Here is a 23319-nt window from a genome sequence, read left to right as displayed (position 1 = left end):
CTTATGACAATAGCCTTTAATTTCTTACGACTGAAGTCTTTAATTTCTTATGACAGAAGTCTTTAATTTCTTATGACAGTAGTCTTTAATTTCTTATGACAGAAGTCTTTAATTTCTTATGACAGAAGTCTTTAATTTCTTATGACAGAAGTCTTTAATTTCTTATGACAGAAGTCTTTAATTTCTTATGACAGAAGTCTTTAATTTCTTATGACAGCAGTCTTTAATTTCTTATGACAGAAGTCTTTAATTTCTCATGACAGAAGTCTTTAATTTCTTATGACAGCAGTCTTTAATTTCTTATGACAAAAATCTTAATTTCTTATAACAAAAATCCTAATTTTTTTAATAAAGAAGTATTTATTTTTTTATTACATAAGTCTTTAATTTCTTATGACAGTAGAAGCTTATTTTTATTAAGTGAAACAGTGGCGTACACGAATTGTTTTTAAATATAGTTTCAGCAAAAAAGGTAATTTCTATTAAAATACGACTTCCATCCAGACGTTAAAATACTAGCAAATAGCTAAATAAATTAATACATCCTTTTCACAAAAAGGTGGCTCTCATAAAAAAGTAAATATAAAAATGATATCAAACATCAATACTTTATATTATATCGTAACCCATTAACAAACGCGAATAAAAACACCAGGAAACTCTCTTGTGTGTATTTCGAATACCTTTACCAGATACAACAAATATTATTATTGTGTTGATACGCGTTTTTTTCGAAACGAGGTCACGGTTCCAAAGAGGAGCGTCTTCGATATAATACGTTTGGTCAACTCGACGAAACGCGGGATAGAGTTGCGTAAGAGCCTTTTCACCTTCGAAAGTGATTAGGTTCCCCTCGTTCTCTCAGCCGCCCTTTATTTGAGTTTGGCCTCGATGTTTACGGTCGTCGGAACTCATCAGTCATTCTACGGACAGTCATGTCTTCGGTCAGAAATTTCGCGTCCTGCTAAGCAGTTTCACCAAGAAAGTATTTATTTATACGTTAGGGAGAATGACAATGTTGAGACGAGCCGCTGGAGATGTAAGCTTCAGGGAACCAATGAGATGCCGGGCGCATTTGATTGGTTTTGGGGGGAAGGAGCTTAGTCTTCGAGCATGAGAGGGATTGGGAGCACCGCCGAAAATCTTCCCAAGATAGTCATTCTCCTTAAGTATTAATAAATATATTCTTTGTTTCAGCATCTCAGGGAAATTTACAAAACCCGAACGTCTGTACGTGTTTCTTACAAACGTTTAGTTTCTTCTCAATTTCATTTAGGAAGTTGGCTGTTAAAATGCCAAACGTCTTAAAAAATCTCCAATTTAGATGTTTTCTGCAATTTTTTATATCAGATGCTAGATGTTTTTGGTAAAGCAGAGTACACGACGATGAAATTGGGTTTTGGATAGTACTAAAAGTTCTAAATAGTAAGCGTAAATTTAGGCCTTTTATTATTTAGTTTTTTTTTATAATATGGTGGGTCGCTGTCGCGTGAGCTGTAATCATAAATAATCACCGTAAAAGAAATAGTGAGCATATGAAACGAAATCAGTCTCTAGCCCAAACACGTATTTTGTTATCTCGTACCCTTCTTTACCCAGAAAACCTAATGGCTCATATATTTATAATGTACTACAACTATCGAGATATATTTTATTTCCAGTGTAAATCTCAAAGTTACTAAACCAGGAAGTTCGTGTTTGCTGATTTTTATGAGTCGTTGAAACTTTTCAAAGAAGTTCGATGAATTTAAATTCTCGACTTTAGTGTTTTAGAGATTAGTGCCATGAACGAAATCCGGCAGCTAGTAGCGCGCTCGTCCATCCCGGGATTCTCGACGATAGCCCAAACCACGACCAAATTCCGTTTGGTTTTGTGGTCACTCGCCACCGCCAGCGTCTTCTTCTTCTCCGCTTACGACATCGCTTTCTTGTTCCTGGACTTCATTCGCTATCCGGTGATCACCACGGTTCGCATCGAAAACGCCCGCCATTTGGAATTCCCAGCCATCACAGTCTGCAACGGGAACTTGGTGCGTCGCGATCGCTTGTGCAATCTGTCCTCTCATTTGCAGGAATACGACGACATCATTTATCCGCTGTTTTGCCAACCTTCGGCTAAAGCCGTGGATCATCTTCTTGAATCTCTCGTAAGGAAATTTTGTTTCCCTGTTGTGACGTAATGGAAATCAAATAAAATTATCATACTTCCGTCTAAGAAAGATATTTTATTAGGTCTGGTATTACACACAGAAAAATATTATTGTAAATTTTACAGTAAGCTGCGGTCAGCATAGATGCCAGTAGAATGCTGTTAATTTCACAACCAACTCTGTCTGGTTTTTTTTATTGTCATGCTTCCTGTTAAATTTACTGGACACTCTGCTGTTTAAGAATACAGATAAAGTTATATTTACAGAGTATTGCTGTTTATTTACCTTAATTCCAGACGTATTTAATACGGTAAATGCATGCAGTTTTTACAGTAAAATCCAACGTTTGTAAAATTCCAGTGTTTGCCGTAGTTTTAGTTATCAAACGTATTTAGAACAGAACCTATTCACAACCTTAAAATTTCATCAAAAATTTTGCGGATCAAACCATTATCACATTGGTTTAATAAAAAAAATTCAATTATTTTATTAATCAATTCATGATAGAAATTTTTAAAAATTTATATCAATTATTAAAATTATTATAACAAAAACTTTGACAAAATATTTCATAATCCACTAGAAAAATTAATCGAAATTATCAAAAATGACTTCAACTCTAGTTGATCTTGATAAGCTTGAGCCTTTGTAGTTTAGAGTTATAGGGAAAACCAATGGAAAGTAAACTATTAACTTGGTTTCAAATTATTAAGCACACGATGAACAAGGGTTGTAATTTATATAGCAGTTTGCGTCGGATGCTACTTATACAAAAGAGTATAAACAATATTTTTGTCGGATATTATTATATTTAAAACGAAAATGAAACTTGCGCGATTTTAAAAATCTTTTGATAACTAAATAATAATTAGTTGTTTTATACAGGGTCTTTTTTTTGCTCGGAAAAGTGTTTTTTTTCAAAAACTATTTATAGTACCGATTTCAAATTTGGAAGGTCAATTCTCTATACCGGGGGACATCAGTTTGAGAAATTTGAGCGTTTTCGGTAATGTTTTTCACCAATTTTGAAAAATTATTTTTCGACCACTAGGTGCGAGATAAAAGATTTCTATTATAAAGTTGTAGGCCGTCATCGAAAACCCTTAAAAATTGTTCACTCGACGAAAAACAACTTATTTATCAGTGAAAATTCGAGCTTGAAAAATTTACAAGTTGGTGAAGCCAAATTACGATTGTTTGAAACGATAATTGAAAAGGGAACAAGTCTAATACAAACGTAGTAGAGTTTTCACACTTGAAAAAATGTACACGTTTGGTTTTTAAATGCAGATATTTTATTCACATAAATTCTTACAAAACATTTTCAATAATATCACCATTGGCTGCAACACAGGTTTGTGCGCGGACAATTAAGTTCTCAAACGCTTTCTCTACCATTTCTGGTGTGACGTCTCGGCAAGCACTGATTATTCGTCTAATGAGTTCCTCCCTAGTTTCAATGGGCGTGGCGTATACCTTTGCTTTAACGAATCCCCAGAGAAAATAATCCATCGGTGTTAGGTCAGGTGACCTTGCTGGCCAATGCACTGGACCATTTCTCCCTATCCACCTTTCAGGAAACTCGTTGTTGAGGTGCTCAGTTACTTGCCGGGAAAAATGCGGAGGGGCGCCATCTTGCTGAAACCACAACTGACGTCTTTCAGCCAATGGAAGGTCGTCGATTGCGTCACTCAGTTCGTTCTGTAGAAAATGTAAATACCTTTGGCCGTTGAGGTTCGTCGGCAGGAAAAAGGGACCAATCAAACGGTTTCCAACAAGTCCAACCCAAACATTGACCCGTTCAAATTGAACCTGGTGATGATATTCAAAACCCCAATGTGGGTTGATGTCAGACCAAAGATGGCTGTTTTGATGATTAAAGGGCCCATCTCTAGAAAATGACGCTTCGTCGGAGAACAAAACATCGCGCAAAAATTGTCTATCTTCTTGGACAGCATTTAGTAACCAGTTGCTAAATTCATAACGTCTTTGATGGTCTCCGTCAATTAGTCCTTGGTGGAGCGTAGCTCTGTATGGGTGATAGCGATTCTTACGAAGAATTTTCCACACACGATTTGCAGAACAACCCAAATCAGCAGCGGCGTTAGCGCAACTGTGACGAGGATATGCCACAAAGTACGCGAGTACATTGTTCTCGAAGTCTAAATCCGGTTGACCCAATCCGCGAAACCTAGGTTGCAAGTTACCAAATTGATTGAAATCGTGAATTGCTCGTCTTACTGTATTTACAGATGGTGCTCCATTTGGATGTCTTTCTGCGAAGATTTCAGTCACTCTTCTAAGGTTTTGCGCTGCTTCTCCATAGTAAATGGCAACTATCTCGGTACGCTCAGCTACTGAATAACGAGGCATTGTTCGAAATATTATCAAACACTGATAATAATCTCCCAAAGTTTTCCTTTAAATACCCAATGCATGTTTAGGATTCACCTATAGCCTCGTGTTTTTTAAATCCGGTCGTTTTTTTAACCAAAGTTTCAACTGGATTAGGTAATTCGGTTTCAATTATCGTTTCAAACAATCGTAATTTGGCTTCACCAACTTGTAAATTTTTCAAGCTCGAATTTTCACTGATAAATAAATTGTTTTTCGTCGAGTGAACAATTTTTAAGGGTTTTCGATGACGGCCTACAACTTTATAATAGAAATTTTTTATCTCGCACCTAGTGGTCGAAAAATAATTTTTCAAAATTGGTGAAAAACATTACCGAAAACGCTCAAATTTCTCAAACTGATGTCCCCCGGTATAGAGAATTGACCTTCCAAATTTGAAATCGGTACTATAAATAGTTTTTGAAAAAAAACACTTTTCCGAGCAAAAAAAAGACCCTGTATACTAGCGCTTGCCGTTTATAACAGAAAAAATAGCAACGTGTGGTAAATTTTACGCATTTTTGAAGTAAAACGTCAACCACGGTTTCATATTGTTAATTTTAATATAACTGTCATTTATAAACAGTACGAATATGAATGTTTACAGTCGCTACTGTTTTCTTCAAAATACAACATAAAGTTGTAAATTTTACGACAAACTGCTGTTAACCCACTTCAACTGCACCTTGCTGTAAATTATAAACCGTATTTGCTCTTTTGTCAACAGTAAGTTTTGAGTGTGTACTGGAGTAAAAGGAGACGTTAGGGAAATCAATAGTTTATTTTTACGAATGATATCGAACAGAAAATATATTTTATGTATATTGATGAAATTAAATTTAAACAAAAACTTTTGATATTTACCAATCATAATTTCCCAAACACCACAGCTATTCTTGCAGCACGAAATATTTTAAATTTATCACCCTACGAGACGCTACGCTGATTTCTCAACTTAACTGGCGAAGAAAATTAATCGTAACAAATACTTCACCTGCTACAATTTATCTTGACAAACATAATGTAGGGCGCATCGAATTGTTATTATAATTTAAAATAATTTTGCGATAAACCTCGGTCATAAGGACTGGTGGCGAATGTGTTAAATTTGGGAAATTTCGAATTGAATAGGCCAACCGCATGCTCCGTTACAACTATACGACAGTTAGTCCCGGTTCAAAAGCTATGGAATTATCAGCCAATGAAACCTAATACACTAGTTTTAGAGGATATGCCGAGAACGACATCTATCTTACCATTCAGGTACTAAACTATAGCCGCCACTTGCTTTAAAATTTCAATTTATTTGTACGGTAGTTTGATTTCATATGTCCTGCTTTATCTTGGGGGCTGATCTATAGAACAGCCCCACGTGCTGACGCGGTTATAGCATGTTTCATAGTTATGTCGAAAACCAATCTTATTAGTGGAGTCTAAAACATTGAAAGTTTCGTCACGTTCCCTGCTATACTTTTTATGAAAAATAAAACAGTGCATTGTTGTTTAAACTAAAACATTTCAACTTTCGTCACGTACCCTGCTATACCTTAATTTTCTTAAATCTAAATTATTGGGGAAGAATGACGCCACCGTCAGATGTCGTCAAACTAAAATCCTACTGTTAGGGTAACATAGTAGCATACAGAGAAGTAGACGACCCGAGAAAATAGTATCCCAAACAGGCTGAGAAATAAGGATGTTTTTTAATTATCAAGTTGGAATATATCACGCTGCTATTTTCTCGAAGGGAATGAGAACATTACGAAATGCGCGCTACATTTGAATATTGGAATTCAAAATGTTTAAAAGTTAAACGCGAGCTGCAATGCAATTAATTATCGATAAAATTTGCTGGCCATCCCTGTTTTAAATTAAATTATTGCCCCCATCATTATTTCCTCCAATTTTCAAAAGAGTTTACACTTGATTGAAGCATTCCATTTCGTTTGCTTTAGTCTCGCAAATGGAAGACAAACCATAATGACTCGGTGCACTTGGGACACGTCATTCAGGAAGTTCTCGCAGAGATCTTGGCCGACGTTTTGAGCAGCAATGAGACGTTGGCTTTGCAAATGGGACATCAATTTCAAGACTTTCTGGTTCATTGCTCCAGAGTGACCACTGGATGTTCTACAGAGTAAATTTTTAATTTTCTTTATTTTACTATTTGGTTATTATACTCTTAAAGTTAGTAAAAAACCTAGCACGAAAGGTCAAACTTCCGTAAAATACTCACTCGAGGCGCGACAGTCTAGGTTGAAGTAGGAAATTCCAAATAGAAAAATCATTGTGAGATTTTCTACTACGTTCTTTACCGTGGCGCCTCTCGTGAGTCTTAACGAAAGCTTTGTCCTTCCCGCTGGGGATATACTCCCTTTAAGTTGGAATTTAATATTCAAAGAAAAATGGAAATCGTTATTGACCTTAAATAATAACTTGAAATCTCGTATCAATCAGGGCAATTGTAGTTACTTCTTTTCTTTACTGTTAACTCTAATTAATGGTTGGTTCATGGGCTCCCGCAGGGGGGAAAATGCGCTCACTTTTATGAGCTATAAATGCACTAAAGTTCCTTCCCCCTTTTGACTAGAAATGAAGATAGCCCCCAGTAGCGGCGCCAGGATTTTTGGGGAGGTAGGCCAAACATTTGGAGGCCCCACGAAAATTATGGAGGCCCCCCCACCACAATTTTTTAAAATCCGACCACGTGGATTATTTAATTTTTTAATATTTGTGGGTTAAATGGGTACGCGACGAAAACAGTAGAGTTAATTATGAATTTAAACATTACTAAAAACTGAGTGTGTGTTGATCCTTTTTTGTGTACCGATAACACTTAACAAATGAGTGGTTATTTCTACCACTGAATTCCAGTCTTTCAATTTATATTCATTCCTTCGGTACTTCGCATGTACATCCCTAACATCAGAACTTAAAACTTTACGAAAATGAATGTACGTAGGTACACTAAGTAAAGTAAGTTTAAGAACCATTAACTTGTAAAGATAAAATTAAAGATACAATTTCGATATAGTAGCGCTCGCGAAAAATTAAATCTAAAAAATAAACTACTGTCAAAGAAATGTTACTCGTACCTTTGAAAGGAATAAAAATAGCAGTGTCGTTAAGCGAATCATTCGCATTGAATATTGGAAAATTAATAAATACATAAATTATTTCATAAACAAATTACAGAATTTTTTTTATATTAAATAATTTGGAGGCCCATATATTTAATTTTGGAGGCCCCTTAAGACGACATTTGGAGGCCCCTACCAAAATTTCAAGTAGGCCCAGGATTACCCCGGCCTATTGCTGGCACCGCTACTGATAGCCCCCCTTTGAAAACTTTCTGCGGGTGCCCCAGCGTTGGTTATTGGAGAAATAACTTCCGCAGTTTTCTTGTAAATGCCCTCCTAATTCAACTACATCTAAGTATTTTAAAATAATAATATTTAATTGCTGTTATATATTTCAAAAAATTTTAGCGATTTCAAACAGTTTCAAGATGCAGCGACAGGAAATTGCTTTACCTACGACTATCAATCTGACGGTTACGACTCTTCTCAAATTGGTTTCACAGGACCGACATTTGGTAATATATATTCCATTTTTATTTAACTCGTTTTATGGTCTTCCCCGCTGTAATAAATTCATTTTGAAAAATGTTGATTTAAATATTTAAGAGAGCAAGGTATATTGCTATATACATTGAGTTTCAAAAGGTTATGCAAAAATGTTCAGGAGTTGTATGGGGTGAGTTGAGAAGTATTCCGGTTTTTCTTCCCCATTTTCCTACGATGAGTTAAAAGAGCTACAGAGAGCTTCAGAGTGTGGTCTACTATCCCCTGGAAGTAGGCTGCAACAAGCGCAAAACCAAGCAGCAGGGAAACGCGAACATTAAGGTTTGAGTTCGTGTGATAGGTAAAAAAGGACTCTGCAAACAAATCGAAGAAACCAGCGTAAAAAAGTAAACTTAAATAGTATTTAAAGTCGTCATGGACCGCGATTGTAAAATTGTTCTTCTGTGTTTAATTAAACTCATTGCACATTTCTTATTTGCTCATTTTTGTTATGTCTCTCAATTCCCACGCTTTCGCAAATTTGTCGTACCCCTGAAATCGAATTTTCCTGCTGCTTGGTTTTCTGCTTGTTGCAAACTACTTCCAGGGGCTAGTAGGCCACACTTTGAAGCTCTCTGACGCTCTTTTAACTCATCGTAGGAAAATGGGAAAATACAGGCATACTTCTTAACTCCCTAAAATGTTTGCATAACCTTTTGAAACACCCTGTAGAATATGATGTCCTCGGGTAGATTTGTCATAAAATGTTATAGTTTTCGCCATTGGTTTCAGAATTTGCCAGTTTCAGTAACATTACTGCTATCTATTCTTTTCTGCGCGTTCTTCAATTTAGTCTCGCGCAATTGCTATAAAATAAAAGCGGGTATGAAAACTATTGAAGTTTGCTGTACTTGTGGTATTTTAAAACACCTTTACATTATTGAATCTGGTTAATTCATCATATAATTTAAACAAGTCTTTAAAGCTAAAACTAAGTAATTTAGGTTACGTGATTTTTGCTTTGAGGTGATCAAGTAATCATTCCTCGATGAAATATCGGTGCCAATTATGCTATGGAATTGATATTTTTCTGACCCTATCATCGTACAGTAGAAAAAAAATGACCTTAAACCGGTACTTCAAGGTCATCCAAATCTAACTGTTGGGCTTAGAGAGTCGTCATTTCCACTTGGAACGTTGTTCCCAAGTGATATTTTAAGACCAAATAATTTTATTGTATTTACATATTTGTTTATTTGGAAACGTTTAGGGGTGTCCATGATTTTGAATTTAGAACTGGATAAATATCTGTGGTCGACCGAGGAATCCTCCGCCAAAGTCATCATCCACAGACCTGATTCGCTTCCGAACCCTGATATGGCTATAATGGTGCTACCCCAATTGACTACCTACATTGGAGTTGGACTGGTAAATATATTTTTTCATTGTCTCTCATACTTTACGGTCTGCTGTTTGCTATTGGAAATCGTCACAGGCGGTGTTAGATCTCGTATACGTTTCTTTGATAATAGCTTTTTCCAAAGTTCATATCAGCCTTAAAAGTCGATTTTAATGTTACACACGTGAGGGAAAATTTACTAAGTCGTCGTAATATGTATCATTTATTTCCTAATAGTTTAATTACTGTGGAGGTCCAACTATTGGTCTTTTAAGGCTTATTCGCAAGAGCCAACGTATAAATGGACAAATTCTTTACACATCGTGTTGCTCACACAAACGCTTATGTGGGTTAAGTTTTGAAAAACGGTCGGGTTTTTCTTTTATTCTCGAAGACCTATTGGACCAAGTATTCGTAAGTTAATAATAATAATAATAATAATAATAATAATAATCAGCTAGGCTAATACCCAAGTCATCTAGTGACTTATAATGCCTGTAAACAGATGGCCGGGTTACAATGCGTAGGAGGGTGGTGGCACCTAGGAGCAACAAACACAGCAGAGGAGAACGCAACCCGTCAAAAGCCGTGCATTTTCTTGTGTACATTGTTTATTGAATAGACGATTTAGCGCCTGCTGGCGTCGGAAGGGGAAAATTTTGAAATTGTCTCCCCCCCCCCCCCCCGCCTGTAAAACTTTCAGTGTCAAGACTCGTCCAATGAAATTTGTACACAACACTGCGTTAGCGTGTTTAAAGGCTAGCTGCGTTCTCCAAGTGTCCGTTGCTCCTAGGTGGTACGAACTTCATCCCACGTGAGCCAACAGCACCCTACACTCACAATTACTTTAAAATTGTTAGGGTTTTAAAAAAAATTGCACAATTTTAATTATTGACTTTTCTACCTTTTCGCGTAATTTTACCGGTTTTTTTTCTAAAAAAGCCTAGCTTCAAATATTTAAATACGACAATTTTTGGTACACATCCTTATGATTTTACAAGACTAAATGCTAATAGTAATGTTAAATACCCTTAATATTTAATTTGACAGAATTTGTAGTAGAAGAGGTATTTTTCTAAGAAATACCAGCAATTTTCTTCGACGGTTATCGCTTGAAATCCCAAAAACATATCGTGGAGTATGTGACGAAACTGCAATGCGTTTTGCGAACCATAGTCCAAAACTACGCTCACAAAAAAGTCAGAAAAAATTTGGACCCGGGTCACCGGGTGAACAGAGAATAAAACCAACCTAAGGTTGCCAACGCCCACTTACGAAGAAAACAACGTGTCAAGTACCTCTTTAGTCGTGCCGTTTTGGAAACTCAAACTATTTTGATAACCTAAAAAAATATTAAACGTAATCAATTGGAAATATCCCATTGATTCACTCTTGGAGTCCTTTCCCATTAGTTGATATAATAATGAGTTTTGGACGTCTTAATTTTTATCGTTCAATTCTTTGTATACCACGAACACGTTTATTGATCTGATAATGATGTTCGCAATAATGGGACCATTCTGGCATTCCGTCTTTGACACGCGATCCTATCCAATTCTTCTCAATAAGACACAACGCGTTCTTACATTTGACGACAATGTTGACCCAAAAATAGTTAATTCCAGAGGTGACATATTTGCCAATCGACAAATGTATACGTGTTAATTGAGTTCTCGGAATTGGGATGCTCGCCCAACACTCATGAAACAACACACGGAATAGTTATGTTGATGGACTCATTGATCTAAACCAATACTACTTAAGAATAGGCAGCGATTAAAAAGCCGCATTGAGGGCGTCAAAATTCTTGGAACTGGCTAAAAAGTGTCAAATGATAATTCGTTCTTCTCGAAATGGCAGCTAATGGGGAACCCTCGGACCAAATTGACGTGCCCTGGTAAAGGTAATTTACCATAAACCATGGAATTACCACGGTAATATGTGGTTTTCAGATACTTTTTTTTAAATTCGATCGGGAATCATGGGAAATGAAAAATTAGGCTCTTAGTCTATCAATTAGTTTACCCTATCTTGTGAAGACTCATTTCCCCTACGTCATTACGTCGTCTTCTCTTCAACTTGGTTCTTATTTAAACATATATAGACTTTGCGTTCGATTTAGATTATTGCGTAGAATAAATTCAAATGTTGTGGCTCGTCTATTGAAAATCACAAGCACTATATAAACGGTAACATGCAGGTCCTGTCTCTTGGAATTATTACTTCTTGGAGATTTCCTGGAAGATGTTTAAGTTCTGTTTTAAAATTTTCTGAAAAAGAACAACCAGCTGAAATCTGATATTTTCGCCTATTTTCAAAGGCGATTCGAAAAATAATTTCATAAAATGAACTGGTTTTCTGGTTTTTAAGTTATATATTTTAATTGATCTGGGTCTGTTCAGATTTTATTTTTATCCGTTGACTGTCTTATATAATGAAGTTAGTAGAAGGAAAGTAAGGTCGACACGCCGATCCCGGGGTCGGGGTCAGGTTCGGGATCGGGGTCCGGGATTTAAGGGGTGAAATGGGGGTGAAATCATCGAAAAGTCAATGTATTTAGGGTATTTCTCGCGACGATTTGTTTTCTCATATATCAACATATTATGTCCAGGCCAACTTGTTCATTTATCTACGCTTATCTCGAAAGATACTTGAACGTATATCTTATCGCGTTTTATCGTACGGAATAAGTTGAAATGATGTAAAAATTAATAACCTAGACGGCGCGTGCGCGGATTACCCGGGGGACGCGGTTAATTTGAATTTAAGAGTTTTTTTTTTGACGTCATGGAATATGGGACGCGGTTAACGTGCGCGGATTGGGGCGCGGTTAATTTGAATTTAAAACATGGATTTGAGTGTTTTGACGTCATAGAATATTCGTTGTTAAAATGACGTAGAATGGAAATATTTTTAAACTTCATTTTAATATCATTGTAGTACTTAAATATGCTTGACACTTGAACCTTTCTCACGAGTATTTCAAACGAATATCTAAAGTTTAAGTATGAGAAACGTATCGTTCTCAAGTATTGTAATTGTACACGTGATTCCGTATGAGGACCGTGTAAATTCCTATATACGTAACGCGATACACTTCAAAATGCGTATACGTAGAATGGAATTAATTTTAAACTCCATTTTAATAAATAAGATATCGAAGATAAATAATTTCAGAGTATAAAAAGGGAAAACCGTATAATAGTAAGACCATATTTAGAAAATTCACCATCTGAATTGTATTGGAAGTGACTCCGAGGAACCTTAAAATGTAAGTAGGAATACTCAGTGATAATTCTTAACTTTGTCTTAATGTATTTATTTTATAGGAATTGTTCATTTTCTGTGTCTGCTGACAAAGGGTTAATCGTTTATGCAGATGAAACCATCCACTGCGGTCTATTAGATTTAACAAAGGGTATCAAACTAACAGAAGCGGAACTGCAAGAGCTATGGACAAAGAAAGATGCCATTGAAGCTTATTTCAATAACGAAGCTGAAACTTCGTGGGTTTTCGCAGGTTCTGAAACCAAACGGTTTTCGGTTCATAGATTTGCCCAACAAAAGGTTTTAGATGTTAGACAAATGTACCATGGTTATGGAGTAAACTATGGAAAACTGTTACCGACTAAAGAGGGGGTAGCTTTCGCTCAATCTTCTTGGTTGAATTTCCTCGACCAGTACGAGTCGATTCAGAAGTGTTTAAAGAAAATCAAGGAAATAAAGGAGGCGATGACTAACGTTGTAATTAAACAATTACACGAAGCTCTGAAGAAAGCGTGCAATGGCTGTCAAATTGATCATCCATCTCAACTCCAGCATGATTGTATCATGACGGATTATTCTAAGCGTGTAGATTTGCATTTTTATGAAATAATTATGTCGGTAGATTGTGAAAATATTATTGAAATGTTTACTATTCGCTGTGAATTGTCGAAAGAAATTTTAAATAATATAATGTCACTAATAATATGCAATGCTAAAAACTTGTTAAAAAACTAATAAAATTGATTGCACTAATGTTCCGATTCTCATTTACCATTATGGATTTAAGCTTACAACATCCAATGAATGGGCTTGTAGCCGGGTCCACCCAATGCGGAAAGTCATTCCTGGTGGGACGGTTGATTCAATATAAGAAGACCTGTATATCCCCTCCTCCGGAGAGGATAATATGGTGTTATACCGAGTATCAGCCGAAACTATTTCAATCAATATTAGAACACACACCTTCAGTCGAGTTTCACGAAGGGTTACTCGATGTTAATATATTAAACCCGCAAATTAGGAATTTAGTTATTTTAGACGATTTGTTATGCGAGATATCTAATAATAAAGATGTAACTAATTTATTTATTCGTGGATCTCATCACAGAAACACCTCCGTACTAATTTTAATGCAAAACCTTTATTACCCCGGAAAAGAAATAAGAACTTTAAATTTAAATGCTCATTATCTATTTATTTTTAAATCACCACGAGATAAATCAACAATTTATCATCTCGCGAGGCAGATATCTCCAACCAATAGCAAATACGTTATTGATGCGTTTCAACAAGCTACGTCACGGAAGTTTGGGTATTTATTAGTTGACTTGAAAACTCACACCCCAGATCAGTATTTACTACGAACAGGTTTAATACCGGGTGAAGAATCGGCTGTCTTTATTCCAAAATGAAGTGTATTATAGAAGGGAATTTTTTTAGGGTTAATCGAGAGTGGATTATTAAAGAATTAGCTTACGTAGTATTAGAAACTGAAGAATCGGAAGTGTTTACTTTCAAATCTCCATGCCCTTTCAAAGAGCTTTCAAACGAAGATAAAAGACAATGCAGATGGATATCTCATAACATTTGTCACCTTCGATGGGATGACGGCGAACGTCCTTACAGAACGAGACGTGACATTTGCAATCAGATAGCGGAAAAAGCGACTTCGTTTTTCACCAAAGGTTTAGAAAAAGCTGCAGTATTATCGACACTCCTCGGTGTTCCAGTAACTAACATCGAAGATACCGGTTGTCCTAAATTATCAGAACTAGAAGACGTTGAATTAGACTGTCCTTTTCATTCCGAAACTGTTCATTGCGCTTTAAGAAAGGCTAAGAAAATCTATAAATGGATGTCTCAAAACGAGTAAAGGAAAACCTAGACTTTCTACGTTTCCTGACAACCTGTAATCTAAATCAAAGAAAGACAGCTATTAAATACGCTAGCAAGGAAGCTATACTGGCTCTCGTTGAATGTTGTATAAATGTATTACACGGAACAATTGAACTGTCAGAACGTCATCGTAAGCGGTTAAAGAAACATAGCGCGGTTATACGAAACGTGTCAAAGAAGAACCCTTTATCAAAACGACGAAAGATACTGGTACAAAAGGGTGGTTTTCTTCCATTTTTATTAGCGCCACTGCTATCTATCGTTAGCTCAGTCGCCGGAAGTGCAATAAGCCGAGCTATAAACCGATGATGGCTCGAAAAATGCTTCTAGTACCTGAAGATGTAATGGAGAGATTAAAAAACAATACACCTTCCAAAACAGAAGAAACACCTGAACTTCAAAAAGAGAAGACACTCGATGATGAAATGAAATCTATTCTAGATAATCCAGATTTAAACGAATCAGAGAAATTAGCATTATACAATCAAACTCTCCAACGACGGTTAACTTACGTACGTAAAGAGCAAATCTCTCCCGTTATTGAAAACTCTGAACGACCTAAAACTTGGTTCGCGCAAATATCTTATTCTCTACCTGCAACTTATGTTAGTGATGCAATTTCATTATACCGAGCGACTACGGAAGATCCTAGATATATTAGATGGACTAACTCAGGAGAGCTTTCTATTCGAGGACAAGTGATTGGAGGATCTAATATAATCGATCTTTTGTATGACGCTGTGAGAAAAACGCCTGGAACAGTGATTGATCCTATAGGAGTTACTGAGTTTTACGAGGGCATTCATAAGTCAAATATTTCAAAACGTTTAATTAAAAATCCTGTAAGATTGACACTGTTAAAAACATTCGCTGTATTTCATACACCACCAAGTAGTTCAATGTTATCATCATCTTCACCTAGTCCTCTAAGACCTTGGATACATACTAAATAAAATATATTAACCTGATAATTTTGTTCTCATTTCATAGTATAAGCCTACAATGGAAGGTTGTACAGAAACGGTCTCTTTAGGACTTTTAGCCTATTTATCACAATCATTTTCAAAATCACCGAAAATTATCACAGCTGTATTAATTATCATAGTTATTATAATATTAGAATTATTTAATTTCCTTTTTTGGCGTTACATGCCATTACATCAAAATATTACCCAATATGGAGAAAGAACTTGAGCAGATCTATACTAACCCCGCAGACCCAGGGTCATTCGCTGGAGTTCGAGCGCTCTATAATTCAGCTCGACATAAAGGTTTAAAGGTTTCATTGGAAAAAGTAAAACAATTTCTAATAAAGCAGGATACATATACGCTGCATAAACCTGCTAGAAGACGTTCAAACGAAATCGAACTATTGTTTATGGAATTGACGAACAGTGGCAAACGGACTTGGCAGATTTTCAGAAGCTGTCTAAATATAATTCAGGATCTCGCTATGTATTATGTATTATCGACATATTTAGCAAATACGCTATGGCTGTAACGGTTAAAAATAAGAAAGGTGTAACAATTTTAGAAGCGTTACGTAACGTTTTTGAAAAAGGCCGTCAACCGAAAAGAATTCAAAGTGATCATGGAAACGAATTTGTCTGTCAAGAAGTGCAGAGTGAATTACAACGAAGGAACATTAAATTTTTCGCTACCCGATCAGAAATGAAAGCGTCCATTATTGAAAGATTCATTAGAAGTTTTAAATCTCGTTTATATCGCTATTTCACGCAGAATAACACCCTTAAATATATCGACGTTTTAGATGATATTATAAACGCTTATAACAATAGTTATCACAGATCAATTAAATGTAAACCCGCGGAAGTTACTCTAGATAACTCTGCTAAAATATGGAAAAATCTTTACGGTTCGGTAAATTTTTCTCCTCCGTTAACATACGCGTTTGAAATTGGAGATATTTGTAGAATAAGTAGAAATTTATCAATTTTCGATAAGAAATATAACCCGAATTTTACTACAGAATTGTTTAAAATAGCTGAGAGACTACCACGTGACCCACCTGTATATAAGCTGATGGATTTAAATTCTAACCCCATTTTAGGAGTATTCTATCGAGAGGAGGTTCAGATTGTTGGTCGAGATTTAAAAGACTGTTACTTCATAATCGAAAAAGTAATAAAAAAGAGGAAAAAATCGGACGGCCGCGTAGAACTGTATGTCAAGTGGCAAGATTACGACCCTACATTTAATTCTTGGATACAAGAAGTGGATTTAAAATGAGTTTTTACGTAACGCTACCTTCAGATTCCTCGTCATTATATTACCAAGATAATAGCGTTGGTAAATTTCGAACGTATTTAGCTGAACCGTTAAGATTTGAGGAACAGTACGAAGTTGGGTTAGCGGAAATAAGCTATCCTCGGACATGGCATAACGTTCGAAAACCTAATCTATTGGTTATTAAAGACCCTCTCGAATATGATAAAATGACTGATAACCCTCTAGTTAAAGACCCTCTCGAATATGATAAAATAATTGAAGTTCCCGCGGGTTTTTATAAAACTCCGGAAGAACTATTACATGTTATGAACGTCCACAACCAAGAAGAAGAACAAGTTACATTCGCTTATTTAAATTATTCTAATCGAATTAAAGTTAAATTGCAACCGAAAATCAGAGCTGTAATTGGCCCCGATCTATCGATTTTACTAGGTTTTAAGGATAGAAGAGATAATGATTTCACCATTTTAAATTCAATGATAACCCCCTACCCAGTTGATATGAACGCTGGGTTACATTCCTTATTCGTTTATTCTGATCTGGTTGAAAATAGCGTTGTTGGGGATAGTTTAGCACCTCTATTAAGAATCATAAGCGTCGAAGAGAAAGCCGAGTCTAATGGGAAAACAACTACAAAAATATTTTCACAACCTCATTACCTACCAGTCGTGTGTAATAATATTAAGACTATAGAGATTAATATAACAGATGATTTAGGTGAGCCAATACAGTTTCATAGTGGAAAAGCTCACGTTGTATTACATTTTAAACCCCGTAAAATGTGGACTTCACTATAAACCTTTAATCATTCAGGACACACCTTCATTCTAGCTTAAGAGAGCGAACAGTTAACATCATGAGGTCTGAATATTCACCTTCAAGAACTGATTATGAAAGTTACTATTTAAACCAGGTTGGTTTCGGTGGAATACCTGTATATAGAGGTTTAGCCGTGCAAAGAGGACATGGACTAGGAAATATATTATCTTCAGCGTTTAGATTCGCGGTACCTTTACTGAAGAAAGGCGCTACTTACTTGGGAAAAAAACTTTTAAGTACCGGAGCGAAAGTAGCGACTGATGTGGTTAGCGGAGTCCCAATTAAAACAGCGCTTAAATCGCATTCTATTAACGCTGGAAGGGAAACTTTAGCTTCAGCAGCTGATGAAGCCATGAGACTAACATCTTCAGCTACGGATCATATTAAAAGGATGACGGGTTCCGGAAATAAAAGGAAACGAACTCAGTCGAAAAGCGCCATTTCAACAGCAGGCAGGATATCGAAAGGACGGTTCCCTAAACGTTCCGATATATTCTCATAATGTCCCTTTTACACCCGCACTCAGTTGAGTGTATAAATTCCGAGCTAGATTTGTTTCAAGTACCTATGACACAATCTTCGATTATTGGTGGAGAATGGGTTGAGTATAATCCAATATCAAATATAGTTGATAACGCATCAATTACATTTTCTATCAACGGTAACTCTGAAACGTATATAGACCTTTCACAAACTTTGCTGCACGTTCGAGTTAAGGTAACTAAAGATAATGGTCAACTACCGCAACCCGCGGTTCCAGGTGTTGCGGGTGGGGCCGCCGGAACCCCAGCCGACAATATCGCCCCCGAGAATTTGTTTCTTCATTCGCTTTTTAGCGACGTCCACGTATTTCTTAATGAAAGATCAGTAACACCTTCCAGTCAAAATTACGCTTATAAAAGTATGATACAAACTTTATTAACGTTCGGAGATTCTGCGAAAAAAAGTTATTTAACGAGTTCACTTTTCTATCGGGATACACCTGGAAAGTTCGATTCATTTTTCGATAACGATGGTTTCTCTAAACGAGCGAGTTTAGCGCAAAAAGGGGGGATTGACTTGTTAGGCGTAGTCCATACTGATTTATGTCAACAACCACGCTTTTTATTAAATATGGTTGATTTGAAATTTAAATTCGATAAAAATAGAGCAGCTTTTTGCGTTCATTCCGACGTAAAATGTAAAGTGGAGATTTTATCAGCTTCCCTTTATCTGAGGAAAGTTAAAGTGATACCGGAACTATCGCTCGCTCAAGCCAAGGCGCTACAATATGGAACCGCTAAATATCCTGTAACTCGTTCGGAGTGCACCTCATTTTCTATACCCGCTGGTCTTATGGCTAGTGTGCAAGATCATTTATTTACCGGACAAGCACCCAAGAAAGTTGTTATCGGGTTTGTGGAACAAAAAGCGTTTCTAGGAGATTTGAAAAAATCCCCGTACAACTTTCAACATTTCGATTTATCAAGCATTGAATTGTACATTGACGGTAGCAGCGTCCCTCATAAGGCGTTATCTCTAAACTTTGAGGAGAACCAATATATTCAAGCGTATTGCAATCTTTTCATTCAAACTAATCAGTGGAACGTAGATGAAGGGAATCAGATAAGTCGGGAAGATTACCCTAACGGAAATTGTTTATTCGCGTACAATTTAACCTCGGATCTTAATAACAACGCTAATCACTTGCATCTTGTAAAAAACAGTAACCTGAGATTAGAATTAAAATTTGCAAAACCGTTACCGGAGACGATTTCCATTCTAATTTACGCTGAGTTTCAAAATTTGATTGAAATTGATAAAAATCGAACCGTGATTTTCGATTACAGTAATTAATGGATTCGCTACAGATAACTAAAATTCTTGAAAAAGATTTAAGTACTAAAAGTATATTTCAAGGCGTGTTCGCGGCTGACAAGCTACCTAAATACGTAAAAATATTCCCTTCTCTATTTATTGTAAATACCGATACGAGTGCTGAACCTGGAGAACACTGGGTTCTAATATATTTTTCTAAACATAAAAATTGTGAATTCATGGATTCCTTTGGAAACCCGCCAGATTATTTTAAATTTAATGACTTTATTGAACGAAACAGTAAAACTGTAACTTTTAATTCTAATCAATTACAGAGTAATTCTAGTAATACGTGTGGAGCATTCTGTATCTATTTTGCTATAAACAGGTGTAAAGGAATAGAAATGTATAACATTGTGTCTAGGTTTAAGAAAGATAAATATGTAAACGATAAAATGATTAAAGAGTTTATATGCAAAATGTATTCAATAAAATAATTTTTTACAATTTATAGCAATAGCATTTTTTTTTTATATATACATAAATACAAGCATTCATTATAATTTTTCAATATCTTTATGACCGTGCGCTAATGTACGAACCCCGCAGGGTAGAATGTATCTCTTATCATCATTTGGTGATAAACAAAGTTTTCTAGTATTTAAAGTAAATAGTTCATGCTTGAAACTAGCTATACGCATCATCTCGGCTGACATGGTTTCTTGATTAAAAAGACAACGTTCATAGTCTTCGTGGCGGATGACGTTTCTAATAACGTTCATGGCAACGCCCTTACAAACCTTTTTATGGTTTAAAATTGACTCTAAAGATTTCCCCAATCGCAACTCCTTTTCTATCTCTTCAGCGGTCTTAGACTCCCCGTACAATTTAATAGAATAAAGCTTTGGACGAAGTCCTACAAAGCTTTGAATTAACTGCGAATTTGTCTCGTCTTTAAAATAACCGAGAGCTTTTTTATTCTGATTAGAATGAAGGAAATGCGAAGGTGGATAATCAGAGAAGTCAAAGCGGTTTTTATGAACTTCAAAGTCTTTATAAACATCATCCGTCTTAATGTTGTACGTTAAACTGTCTGTAAATATTTTATATATTAGTACTATTTAAATAAAAAATGCATATTAAATTAAATTACCAGTGTCTGTAAATAATAGTGATGCTTTGTCCCCGTACGTATTTTTTATGAATCCATAATGGAACCGATACATGAGCTCCTTGGATAAATCTAGAATGGTGAATCCGGTAAATATAGGCCGGTTAAGAACAATTTTAGCTCTCTTCTTATGAGCGCCGGCTAGCTCTTCATTAAAGATGGTAAAGTGTTCAAACTGCGGGGAACTTGTAACTTTTAACATTCTTTCTGGTTTATGAATCAACTCGAAATTTATATGCTTCCGTAAATTTTCCATTGTTTTTCTAAAGAATTAAATGAAGTAAGGGAAAAAACAGCAATAAATTATTTAAATTGATTTACCCGAAAACAGAGTTAACCATTAGTTTCCAGAAATTCTTTTCAAATGAACTCTTGGATAATTTCCTCTGTTCAGTGTTGAATTTAACATATTTTTCTAACCATTTTCCTTGAGTGAAGGTTAGAGCTCGATGAACCTTGGTTATTTTCAAACCTAATTCTACATAAAATTTTAAATTGCGGTAATGTACTATGTATTTCTCTTTATTATTTAAATTAGGAAGAAGTTTTGGTAGACTTTGATTCTCCTTAATATTTAATTTTCCTAAGAGATCTTTGGAGTATGGAGATAGCATATCATGTGCAATAACTTTCGATTCCGCCGCTACTGGGAGATCGTTATGTAAGTCATGCAACTCTGGAGGATATTCAAGATCCACCTGCAAAGGAAACAATTCTTTAAAAATATAATTCAATAATTATAACACTTGTTATTTACCTCTAAAATGTATCCGTTTTCAACGTTATTGGGAATATTTTCACAGAGTGTTTGCAAATCATCCTCCTGAACCCACTGGAAGTCGCCTAGCGGTAGTGGTTCACACATAACAGCACCGTACAAATTATTAGCATCTTCAATTAAGTTAATTAATATAATTAAAATTAAAATAATTAAAAAAAAATAATATATATATTTTTAAAAAAAATGTAAATTACCTAAATAGCATATATAACTGCTCTCTTTAGACGAATCATATGTGTCGGGCATATATTTGTTATTCGCTTCAGAATAGCGAGTTGAGATCATTGAAACACCGCCTCGAATTCCTAAAAATTCAATGTAAATACAATAATATTTAAAATATCAAAAAGCGTTACCCTTTTCAATAAATAAGTGTTGATCTATATCAAGTATGAGATCGAGGCGAACATCGGTCATCTTCAAAGCTGCTTGCCAGGCTAAACCTGGTGCGGTGTAAGCGTGAGCGGGATCTAATTTATAATGAGTTATAGATAATGTTCTAAAATTTTCAAAAACGTCGGCTAAGAGTAACGCATCGCTTTTCACATAGAGGTCGGTGTATTCCCCTACGAAAACCGAGGTTAAGAGATTTGAAATATTTATACTATAGTAATTTTACCTAATGTTTGAATATTAAACGCTGTCCAAACATTTTGGGCGTGTAAATAATCAGATTCTAAAATATTTTCATTTTTCAATGAACTGAAAAACGCTTCTCTAGGTGGCAGCATCGTCTCGTCAAATTTCTTTTCATCGTCCATATACTCGTACGGGTAGACTCCCTTCCGCAAAAGCAGTTGAACTTTATCACTTTCAAAATATTTCTTAACAATCTGAAATTTACTGGCTCCTTCCAAAACGAGATTAGATACTAGAGCATCGAGGCTATCGCTTAGAAATCGATAAGAGTCTAAAAACTTAAATCTCCCTAAAAATAATAATAAAATTACTGTTAAGGTTTAATTCATAATTAAATATATTTAACCTAGTTTGAGTGAAATATAATTTTCGCTAGTGGAAGGAATACAGTCAAGTGTCTGTTCCTTAAAATGACCAATCTCCTGACATATAAGATGTAAATCGTATCTATGAAGATTTATTATTATTAGGTTTATTTCCTGGTTAATTAACTTAATAAAATCACCTGCTAAGGTTATGAAGGAAAACAGGGATAAATTCTGGAACTTTCTTTTGAAGATTACAGTGGTTATGCGCTGGCCCCCTATATTTGCCAGTGAAATGACAATGATCTCGAACAGCGGGCATATTTCCCTGATTTAGCTGCTTCTGACAAATGTAGCAAAGCGTAGCAGCTTGAAACTGTTCCTCCTCCTCCGGGGTTATAATCATTGGTACATTGGTTTCAATGAGTTCCATCAACTCCGTCTCTAATTCCAGAATAGACTCCAGAAATCTTCGAGTTGCATCTTGACCTCGATAGCAATCGGTTCGAACAGGTACACCTATAAGTATTCTCTTATAATATATCTAAAAGGGAATTTTGACAAATAACTTACCGTTAGGTCCAACAAGCACCCACGAATACGCGCAGCTGATGTGCATGTTTACTTTGCTGGTATTTAAATCGGGATCTAGATCACATCCTTGAACTCTCGGTAGGATTGCTTCAAAATCGGCGTAAAATACATACTGCACCTAATAATTTCATTTCATTAAGAGTTAAATTAAATAATTTTTATTTTTACTTTTTCCGTCCACTCATATTTATCAAAATAAAGGGTCTTCTTCTTGGTAGGGAAAACTGTTTTTTGGACGCCGTGGGTGGCGCATTCTTCGATATGCGCATCACGTCGCTGTTCAGCGTTATTACC

The 23319-nt window shown here is 35.7% G+C and overlaps 1 protein-coding gene across 1 annotated transcript; it reads right to left on the bottom strand.

Moving 5' to 3' along the window:
• Positions 1–8895: 8895 nt before the first annotated feature.
• Positions 8896–23110, bottom strand: LOC149951661 (uncharacterized). Its single transcript, XM_090169641.1, has 7 exons — positions 23005–23110; positions 22720–22950; positions 22107–22163; positions 21844–22053; positions 21682–21792; positions 21464–21597; positions 8896–8973 (listed from the first exon to the last, which is right to left on the bottom strand). The coding sequence occupies exons 1-7, from the start codon at positions 23048–23050 to the stop codon at positions 8896–8898; spliced, it is 867 nt and encodes a 288-aa protein (XP_090025767.1). The 5' UTR covers positions 23051–23110.
• Between the last annotated feature and the right edge of the window lie 209 nt (positions 23111–23319).

Source organism: Leiobunum rupestre, chromosome 3, assembly GCF_980474605.1.
Source record: "Leiobunum rupestre chromosome 3, qqLeiRupe1.1.hap1, whole genome shotgun sequence".
In the NCBI taxonomy this organism is placed as follows: Eukaryota; Metazoa; Arthropoda; class Arachnida; order Opiliones; family Sclerosomatidae; genus Leiobunum; species Leiobunum rupestre.
The sequence above is the reverse complement of the archived record's forward strand: the minus strand, read 5'-3'. Positions and strand labels throughout refer to the sequence as shown.

What these genes read in the sequence shown, in the direction of transcription:
- LOC149951661 (XM_090169641.1), bottom strand. Translation starts at nt 23,050, where the DNA reads ATGCACATCAGCTGCGCGTATTCGTGGGTGCTTGTTGGACCTAACG. An exon ending in AGATCATTGTCATTTCACTG is followed by an intron (nt 22,164 to 22,719) that starts GCAAATATAGGG and finishes AAAATATTTTAG; the next exon opens with AATCTGATTATTTACACGCC. An exon ending in CAGTTATATATGCTATTTAG is followed by an intron (nt 21,598 to 21,681) that starts GTAATTTACATT and finishes ACTTAATTGAAG; the next exon opens with ATGCTAATAATTTGTACGGT.